Source organism: Thamnophis sirtalis, unplaced genomic scaffold (genome assembly GCF_051295495.1).
Source record: "Thamnophis sirtalis isolate CommonGarterSnake01/CBP01778 unplaced genomic scaffold, rThaSir2_p1.2 scaffold_4, whole genome shotgun sequence".
NCBI classification, from domain to species: Eukaryota; Metazoa; Chordata; class Lepidosauria; order Squamata; family Natricidae; genus Thamnophis; species Thamnophis sirtalis.
Genome location: NW_028261384.1, coordinates 113,398,239 through 113,409,070, shown reverse-complemented (window position 1 = coordinate 113,409,070; position 10,832 = coordinate 113,398,239). Strand labels below are relative to the sequence as shown.

The following is a 10,832-nucleotide window of genomic DNA, read 5'->3' as shown; positions in this document are numbered from 1 at the left end:
TCCTCTTTAAGAGTGCTACATCTAGGTGATAAGTATATCCCCAAATATTTAACCTTACTTGTGACATCGTCTTGGCCACTCCCACCCAGTCACATGACAGCCAAGCCACTCCTACCCAGACACATGGCCAGCAAGCCACTCCCACCCAGTCACATAGCAAGCAAGCCACTCCCACAAAACAAGTCACACCTACAGAAAAGGTTTTTAAAAACTTTGAAACCCACCACTAGTTCATTTGCTTGCAAGATAGATTCTTTGGGTATAAACTATTTGGGGTTGCATGGATTCTTTGAATATAATTGAAGCTTCAGAAGTGAAGACAAAAAGTCGTCGTCAATCACACTTTCACTTTTAATAGTGAGGAATTACAATAGTGTCATAACACTACTTTTGTATGTTCAAATCAAAGAAGTGGTGGCAATGTCAGATGGTTTAGAAGTTATTTAACTCAATAAAATACTGTAGGTGTGTTCAGTTGGTGCAGGACTTCCATATCATCAGTAATATTGGAATGGTGTCTCAGAACTATTTTGGATATTTCCTAGGAATATACTATGATTCTAAGCTTGCTTCATGTAGATACAATTTGAATGATTTTAAGTATTCTCAAGTTAACAGTAGCCCCCTAAATATTCAGCGTTTGAACTATTCATATTTTTTAATTGATTGACTAAACAATAGGTTTTCCAGGGTATCCCAGCCAAAAATCACTCTGAGTAGTATATAATTAGGAAATGCTGATTATAAGATAGATATATTTCCAGCTCAAAATAACTCAAATAGACTATATTCGAAGTTCAAAATATTTAGAAACATTGATTGATTGATTTTATAGGCTATTCCAGCCAGAAATAATTACAAGTGGTATATAATTAGAAAATTCTGACTATAAGAGAGAGCAATCAATATATCTTCTTTTAAAGTTTTTTTCTTATTAACTCTTCCCTGACATTTAAGTGTGGCCTCAGAAAAATTAAGAAACATTTTGGGAAAAAGATGCAACCCAATAGTGCAGCACTTGAGGCCAAGATGGAAAATATTTCCACAGCCACCATGTACTTCCCCTTGGTGCTCAAATAGCTTGGAACAAAAGATACCCAAACACTACAAAAGATCAACATGCTGAAAGTGATAAATTTTGCTTCATTGAAACTGCTGGGGAGATTCCTAGAAAGAAAGGCCACTGTAAAACTGGAAATTGCCAGGAAGCCCATATAACCCAGGACAGAGTAAAACATAATAGATGAACCTTCATTGCATTGCAATATAATTTCTGCAGTTTCTGAGTGTAAGTCCATGTCTGGGTAGGGAGGAAATGTTGCCAACCAAATTGTAGAAATGGCTGCCTGAATAAGGGAACAAGAAAGGACAATGGAAATGGCCAGTTTCCTCCCCACCCACTTCCGTGCCCTGGATCCTGGTTTGGTGGCCATGAATGCTAAAAGTACAATGATGGTTTTGGCCAATACACAAGATACAGCCATAGAGAAGACAATGGCAAAGCTGATTTGTCGAAAAAGACAAATTATATTCCCAGGTGGAATGAGGAATAGTAATGTACAGAGGAAGCAGAACAATAGAGATACAAGGAGCATGTAGGTGAGATCCCGATTGTTGGCTTTGACAATGGGGGTGTGATGATATTTCAAAAATGTTCCTAGCACCAAAAGAGTGAAGAGAGAAAAGGAAATAGCTAATATAGCTAAGCTCATTCCTAAAGGATCATCATTGGACAAGAAGGTGATTGTCTTCCTAATGCATGAGTCACGTTTCTTGCTTGCATATTGATCTTGGGGGCATTCTAAGCAGTTGTCCATATCTAAACATGAAAAGATTGATTTAGTCATGATTGCCATATCATGAATTTGTCCAGTTTGATTAGTATTTATTTATTAAGTAAACAAATTTGTACAGCTACCTAACTAACACATATTAACTCTCGGCTGCATCCTAGAGTTAGAAATCCATTGTTAAAAATCCACAATTTAACTCTAGATTACCTCATGGTGTTGAAACAAAAATCACAGAAGCTGCTTGATTGGCTTCAAATGAAGACCCCCTCCAAATCCCCTCATATATTCAAGACCTTGCACAAAAACATATATGCTTTATTTAAGAACTTTGCAAATTCTGTTTTGAATAGTAATATTTTTTCAGACTGTTTCTCTATTCTCTTGATTATAGTCCACATTTTTCTTTTATATAACCAATCAGATTAAAATTCAGTGTAGCAGAAAGTCCAAATTTCTACTACAGTATTTCACAGAAAGCTCCCTTCCTTTCTGGCTACGGTGTTAACTCTGAAGTATTATAGGCCACGTTGGATGACTATTTCATGATGGAAAGCCTCACTGATCAGTAAAAAAAGAATTAACCACTGTAATGTATATCCTTGACATTTTACTGGAAATTTCACAAATTTATATTTTAAAGTGCCTTGCTTCGTTTTGTGACACTGATGTAAAATATTATCCTTTCTTAAACATTTTATACTTTGAAACTAATGAATAATTGTTTTATTTAACTGATGTGTGGATTCTTTTTGTTTCTTCAGATAAAACCTGGACATTAAATACTTCATTAAATTGTTGAAGAAAAAAAATATTCTGCCATTGTTGAATAATGTAGATACTTTTTCATAGGCATCTTGTGATAATACAGTCATCTGACTTGAAGATTCTTACCATGCTGGCTTGATATTTTCCCTTCAGGACAGATGAGGCAATCATAACAGCAGAACTGTTTCCCTTCTTGTTTTTGTTTGAAATAACCAGGGAGGCAGCTATCTGTACAAGTTGAAATGGGCACAGTCTAATAAATGAACAGGAAGCAGAGTTAAGTAGTCAATTTGGGGTGTTAATTTAGAAAGAATCTGGAAATAGCTTGGAAAAATATACTGACTAGGCATCAACAATTTAAGAAAAATTGAATTCAAGAAAATAAAAACATTTTGCATAACTTTATAGGCTTTTCAGAATTTTTTGTGATGCAGAGAAATTAGATTTAGAATTATATTCAGAGCTCAGTCTTTCTGCTTTTTTCTTCTTCCCTTCCCTTCCAATCTATCTTTACTTTTTTAAATAGTTTCATGTGATAGGGCGACCTTACACTCAGAATTAGATTCTCACCAGTGGTGGGGTTCAAAAAGTTTCACTACCTGTTCTGTGGCTGTGGCTTGGTGGGTGGGTTTAGCTTGGTGGGCATGTGTTGCTTGGTGGGGTTGGCTTGGTGGGTATGGCAGGGGAAGGATACTGTAAAATCTTCATTCCCTCCACACTCTGGGGGAAGGATTACTGCAAAATGTTCATTCCCTCTTGATCAGCTGCAACTCAGGAGGCAGAGAATAGATGAGGGCAGGGCCACTCAGGGTGGTATTTATCAGTTTTCCAAACTACTCAAAATTGCAGCTACCAGTTCTCCAGAACTGATCAGAACCTGATGAATACCACCTCTGATTTTCAGACTATAGCCCTCACATTTTAAGATTTTTTTTACCTTTGTAAAAAAATCCATTTTTTTAAAAAAAAGGCAGCTTGTACTTAATATAAAATTATGCACAATTTTGTGTGTGTGTGTGTGTGTGTGTGTCTGTGTCTGTGTCTGTGTGTGTCTGTGTCTGTATGTGTGTCTGTGTGTGTCTGTGTGTGTCTGTGTCTGTGTCTATGACTATGACTATGACTATGACTATGACTATGACTATGACTATGACTATGACTATGACTATGACTATGACTATGACTATGACTATGTCTATGTCTATGTCTATGTCTATGTCTATGTACATTTTTGGTGACAAGGTGAAATTCCACTCAGATATATATTAGCAATAGCAATAGCAATAGCAGAAGACTTATATACCGCTTCATAGGCCTTTCAGGCCTCTCTAAGCGGTTTACAGAGAGTCAGCATATTGCCCCCAACAATCTGGGTCCTCATTTTACCCACCTCAGAAGGATGGAAGGCTGAGTCAACCCTGAGCCGGTGAGATTTGAACCGCTGACCTGCTGATCTAGCAGTAGCCTGCAGTGCTGCATTTAACCACTGCGCCACCTTGGCTCATGTTTAGAGCTGTATAACCCAATATCTTTGGGATGTTGCTTTTTTCTTGTCTTGTCTTGCTTTCTTTCTTTTTTCCCTTCTAGTTAATTTTGCCCAAATCCCAGGGTAGTTTCTGATGTTTTTTTGGAAGCTTTCAATAATGGTTTGCCATTACCTTCTTTTTAGGGCTGAGAGAAAAATGACTGGCCTAAGATCACCAACAAACTTTGTTCCTAAGACAGACAAACTTCATTCCCAAGACAGCTAGCTACCAAAGTCTCCTAATTCTCAGTCTTCTGTCTGTAACCATTACACCAAATTGGGTCTCATCTCTGCTCTTATTGTAGTAATTTGTTTCCATTTCTTAACCAGCAACTCACTATAGTTTGAAAATTCCAGTGCTCTTATTTTAGAGTTCTTATTTTAATAATTTTAATAATTATTAAATTATTTTAATAATTTTTGTTCTATTGGGCTATTTCTTTCCCTTTAGCACACTTGACTATTTAATAGCAATTTCTATATTAGTTGAGATGCATTTTTTTTAAAAAAAATTAAATCCATCAGTTTATGTATGTTCTTGAGAGAGGGAAAAATTCACACAGATACATACATGCCTATAGATAAAATAATTTAAAATTAATATAAAAATATGAACACCTACCTGGTTAAAACTGCTGGGCCATGTAAGGGCATCCTCCTGAATGGTAAACACCTTGCTAGAAGATGCCCAAGGCTCTAGTTTCCCAACTTTGATTTTATGAATGGATTGGTTTGGAAATGTGATCCAGTTTACAATATCAAATCCAGTTATCAATTCTCCATTCTGATCAAAGGAAACCTGATCTTCTGCACTGTTGTTAAATGTGACTCGTTTTAAGAAGGAATGGAGCTGCATGACAAAGGAGAACACAAGAGTTTCTAAAAAGGTGTTGGGAGGGTCTCAGCACCTATGATTCTGTTTTTCTTCATTTGTTCATTCATCTGAATTTGACTATACAGGGTACAATAATAGCCTTTTGAGTTTAAAATAGAAAATAATATATGAAAGGAAATAATAAAACTCTATTTGATGATGCTTACCTCAGTTGGACCTGACTGTAGATAAGCAGTTGAAAGCACATTTCATATTGCCCTTCCAGCACCCTCCCAAACAGACAAAATAAATGCAAATATTAAATAGACAACTTCAGTTTAGATCAGAAAATAAGAACATTTTAAAATGGGAACTAGAAAAATATATCAGATTGTGTTCTAAAAGAGGATTTCAAACATCATATAAGGAGAGGGTACTAAAATTACAAAACCACATCAATTCTATCTAGGAAGAATTCACTGTGTTCACTAAACTCAGTTTACATTAAAGCACATTGGAGTTGGTGTTCTTCTTTTGGTAATGGCCTTGACTAACCCTACAGTTTTTTTGTAAGATTTCTGAAATAGCACCATTGTCTTATTCCTAGGACTGAGAGAGAATGACTAGTTGAATCTTACCCAACTACCTTGTGGCTAAGGTCAGAATGATTTCATATTGTCCCAATTGCCAGTCTGTTGCTTTAACTATTACACCAAACTGGATCTGAAAAAGCATTAATATAACTATTCCTGCTGGTGCTGTGCTAAACAATAATAGTTATTGTTGCTGTTATTCTAAGAATGAGGCAGAAATCATATTTCAGATTCCTTAGTTATAAGGGTAGACCCCAAAATCTTATAGATGATTAAAATGCAATAATTGCACAAACACTAATTAATAACATAATAAATGAGAAACATGCTTTATTACCTGCCATGGCTGCAGATCTTGAAGAAATGTGTGTTCGAATGCATTCCCTCTGCGTCTGAAGGAAGATGACCATATGCCCTGTATGGAATGTGCTACTGCATGGATTGAATTATATACACTGTAGCTATGGCTACTCATACTCATTTCAAAAAAACCTCCAGGAAGTGTCTCCAGTTTTTCTTGCCCAGTGCAAGTACCATCAGGTTCCTTGGTTAGAAGTTTGGGAAATGCACAGTCAAATGCATGTATCCACACATCTTTGAAATAGCCATCATTTTTAGATAAGAAAGGGTTTACAGTCCGAAGAAACTGTTGGAAACCTGGAACTTCATTTGAATGAACTGTGAGGGACAGAGCACCATGAAGGACTTGGATATCCCATTTCCTTTGATAGGAATATGATGCAAGATCACTCTGAGCCACCAAGATCCACACTTTCCCTTTTGGTTCCTTAGGCACAAATTCCATTTCTGGTAGGTAGAGTAATGTTCTCAAAATCACAATATTTCTTTCATAAATTATCACGACTTTGGCATTACTTCTCATAAAGAAAAGGTACATTTCCCCTAGCCAATCCAGATCATCAAGAACAGTACCTAGATAAAATGGCTTGAGTCTTTTCAAGAAAGCAACACAAATTCTGTGAAGAGAAAACATGGAGGAAATAGTACGTCCAAATCTTTCTCCATCTTCATCTTTAAATATGATTCCAATCCATTTCCATCTGAAATGCAAAAGAAGCTGCACAATTGCCCTGTATTGATAGGATTCATTTGGGGCCATCTGATAGAAAGAATGTGCTTCAGAATTATCATTCTTATGTAGAGGAGAACCATATGTGATCTGTTGAAAGGAGAGTTGAAAAATTTGGAGAAGAATAGCAATTACATATTTTCATTTAAATCATGATTATCAATGGGTTTGAAGAAGGGACAAAAGACAATCCCTGCATTGTGACACTGTGACACAAAATTCAGTTTCCACTTTTTATCTTTGGATATGGAGTTAACGATGTGTTAAAAGAATATTACAGAATTATTATGCAGAAATATATACATATTGGCTAAATCTGTTCCCTCTTTTATCATGATAATTGTATTTTCACAATATGTTACATCAGTATATTGGGAGATGTCAAGCTTTTCCATCTATGGTATAAACTTTGTGCTCCACCTTGCTTGATGGAGAATGAATTTATTTGTCTTTTCCTTTCTCCTAAATATTTATAGATTGCATTCCATTAACTATAATATAGTTATACTCAAATGAGAAGGAAGAAAATACTGCAATGAGAAGCAGGGGTCATTTCCCTTGTTTTCACAAGATAGGTAGGGTCATTTGATGTAAGAGAACTCCCACTTGTAATTGATTCCTTTCATTTATTTATTTATGCATATGTCTTATAGTTTCCTTTCTCAACAAGAAATATTAAAGGTCTGACAAAGGTTGACTGATACAATTAGTTTCAGTGCTAAGATTGTTTCAGTCCAAGACTACCCCACTACACTTACTATGTTTCATTGAGCTTACCTATTGGAGTTTAAATTGTTTAAATTGCTTGTAGAGACCTTGATATGTACAAGAGAGCTGGGCATTCTGTGAAATGACTCAATATGTCCATTTAATACAGGGTTTAAAATTAATCAGGTTTTTAATTTTATTTTAACCTAAAGACATAGTTTCTTATAAATAAGTCCATAAACCTCAGTTACTGGAAATTAGGATTGACTTGATGGGCCATAACAATCATTCAGGGAAATCATTGATTATTTTTCTTTTATTTAATATTAATGCATCAAGGAAGAAAGGGAAGAAATGTAATCAGCAAAGACTTAATATATGTCACTTTTGTTACAACTTTAATAGAAGTTATGCCTTAGAAATCCTCTTTTTTTATGATAATGATGACGATCTGTATGAGAACATTATGTGCTATGTGGAGAATTAATACATTCTAACACTTGTATACTTCACATTCTCTTTAATCTGATCAAAATGGCTTTTTACCACTTTGTTAAATTCCAAAATACTTTATATTTATTATTGTAATAAGTTAATATTATTTTATGTGTTCAATAAAAAATAATCCATCAAAGTCTACAAAACTCAGGAAATTATAGACCAGATATTAAATTTCTTAACTCCCACCTGTGGAACTTTGTAGATGCTCAAAATACGTGCCATCGTGAAAGAGATTCCAGAATAAAGTGCTCCGATGACTGAAAGGAGTTTGTTCTGGATTTCACACTTATAATTGGGGATGAATTTCTTCTGTCTGGAGAAAAGTTTTATAGTGGCATACGATGTATATCTTCCAGCATAGTTATCATACATTCTGCATCCTAGAGTGATGTTCGGTAAGATATGAGGGGTTTCATTGATCTCCTTCACAGCAAATACCAAAGCCAAAATATGTTGATAGTACTTGGTAAGAACACTGCAATCATGATTAAATATCATATCAAGGGAAATTCTCAGAGACCTATTTTAAATTTATGCATCATTGAAGCGCTCTATAATATAACATGCCATTTCAGATAAACCATTTCAGACTTTTATTTCATGCATTTTTGATGGTTTATGTGTGGATTACTTTGCATGGAACAAGAATAAATTTTCTGTTGATTGCATATATTTTGTGGACTAAAAATAGGGCAGCCTGTGGCACTATAAAATATTTTTTATTTGGCCAATACTTTGACCACAATAATACATGGGCAAACAATAGATACAAACTCAAAGTAAATCAATTCAAACTTGATTGCAGAAAATACTACTTCCGCAACAGTGTGGTAATGCCTGGAATGCATTACCAGACTCTGTTGTTATATCTTCAACCCCCCCAAACTTTAACCTTAAACTGTCTACCGGGGACCTCACCCTATTCCTAAGAGGTCTGTAAAGGAGCATGCATAAGCACACCAGCGTGCCTGTCCTACTGTTTCCATTTATTTGTACTCATTTATTATCTATATACTTATATCTGCTTATACTTATATATTATATGTTATATTCATATTTATACTTGCTTTCTCATACATCTTGACAAACTAGATAAAATACAAAAATAAAATAAAATTATGCTATTCTCATTTGTCTTTGACATAACTAATGAAAAATCCTTCTTATCATGTTATTTGTTTAAAGTCATTTTCTGATAAGGAAGTCAATTTCCTTTAGTCTCAAATATAGTCTAGGCAACTTTTATAGTTAGTACATCAAGGATCAATGATGAAAGATGCACACTGTCATTTTTATTTTACGGGCATACATTTCAACATTGAATAACATTGTGAAGTAAGTATAACCAGATACCTAAGCACCAGTACACAGATACATACTTGCATACAGATAGAAATAGAAGAAAGAGGGAAGAGAAAGAAGGTTTCTCACAGAAATTCATCATTAAATGAATGGTGGGGAGCTTCACTGAAAGTAGGAGGGGTTGTAGGGATGGTGATAAGAGATGTGATACCACCAATGATAAAACCACCAGCTTGAAAATAATTGTGTAGAATGGGAATTGGATCGTCTGCCATTTCAGCCATACATACTGTTGGTGATAGGAACAAAATTGAAAGCAACAGTTGTTTCATCATTATGTAAACTCTCAATTATTTGATTCTGACATTTCTCCACTGTTTTCTAATCTGATTTAAACAGTCACTGATTTCTTTGAACACTCCCATTCTCCACTGAGGCCATAATTCTTTGCATTCTCTTTAGATTTGCTAATGTATACCAAGTCTGAAAAAATAGAATTAACCACACTCAATAATTTCAGTAATTATAGGTTGGAGACAAGTTCTCTATTTAAATTTTCTTTATTACCACTAAATAATACTCATTTTTCACCCAGTACTGGATGTGCATTATGAAGACTAATACAAAAAAAAACTATTAAGCATATTAAGAAAATATTATGGGATAGAAAGAGAGAATCAGATGGACACATATACTGTCAAACATTAAAAAGATACTTTGCATGTAAAGCCCTATCTAAGGCTTTTTAAACTGGCAGTTTAAAAAATGAAATATCAATAAATAAAATAAATACATGTAGCATTGTATGACTAGTCTCCAAGATTGCCTGACAATCTATTTCATCCCAGTAACTTTTTAGTAAGCATTTAGACAGGTAACCAATTATTGCCATTGATCTTTTTAATTCTTTAGTCTTTGTTATTATCATCCTTCATATATATATATATATATATATATATATATATATATATATATATATATATATATATATATATATATATATATATATATATATATATATATATATATATATATATATATATATATATATATATATATATATATATATATATATATATATATATATATATATATAATTGTACTCCCTAATACCTCATTCTACTCCCTTTAGACACAACATTAACATTGAACACTGTTTATTTTTGGATTTTACTGATAAAATAGGACAGTTGTGATCCTTTTTTAAAAGTTGTTTTTATCAGTCAATAGAAGCATGGTGGCTTGTGCGGTTAGGACACTGATTTGACAAGTCTATTTTTGAGATCCAAGTGATGCCATGGGGTGGGGTGAGCTCCCATCCTTCCCTCCAACTCTTGCCATTGACATGAAAAGAATTCCCAACTGGGCATCTCTCGGGCAATGGTGATGTCACTGGCTAATTCTTTTAATCCAGAAATGCCTTGGTGCTTCCAACATGAGTATTATGTGATCAGTCAGCGACAGAACTAGAGACTTCTTGTTGCAACTAGAATTGAACTATGTAAGGTTAAACATTATCTGAAGCAGAAATATCAGTTGATATTTGTCTATTTATACTTTCAAATATTTATTTATTCAGAACAACATTAATATAGTATGTCAACCTATTCATTCAGGAAAAATAAGAACAATATTACATATAAGGAATAATCAATATAGGTAGCAATAATAATGGTCAGCCTTCCTCCTAGATAGTCATCAAGATCAACAAGAGCCCATTTGAATGGGAGGTCTTGAAAGAGAT

The 10,832-nt window shown here is 34.3% G+C and overlaps 1 protein-coding gene across 1 annotated transcript; it reads right to left on the bottom strand.

Annotated features, from left to right (window-relative positions):
• Positions 1-917: 917 nt before the first annotated feature.
• On the bottom strand, positions 918-9,363 carry LOC106548756 (vomeronasal type-2 receptor 26-like). Its single transcript, XM_087714627.1, has 6 exons — positions 9,218-9,363; positions 7,973-8,261; positions 5,942-6,667; positions 4,703-4,930; positions 2,685-2,811; positions 918-1,819 (listed from the first exon to the last, which is right to left on the bottom strand). The coding sequence occupies exons 1-6, from the start codon at positions 9,361-9,363 to the stop codon at positions 918-920; spliced, it is 2,418 nt and encodes an 805-aa protein (XP_087570753.1).
• Positions 9,364-10,832: the final 1,469 nt, after the last annotated feature.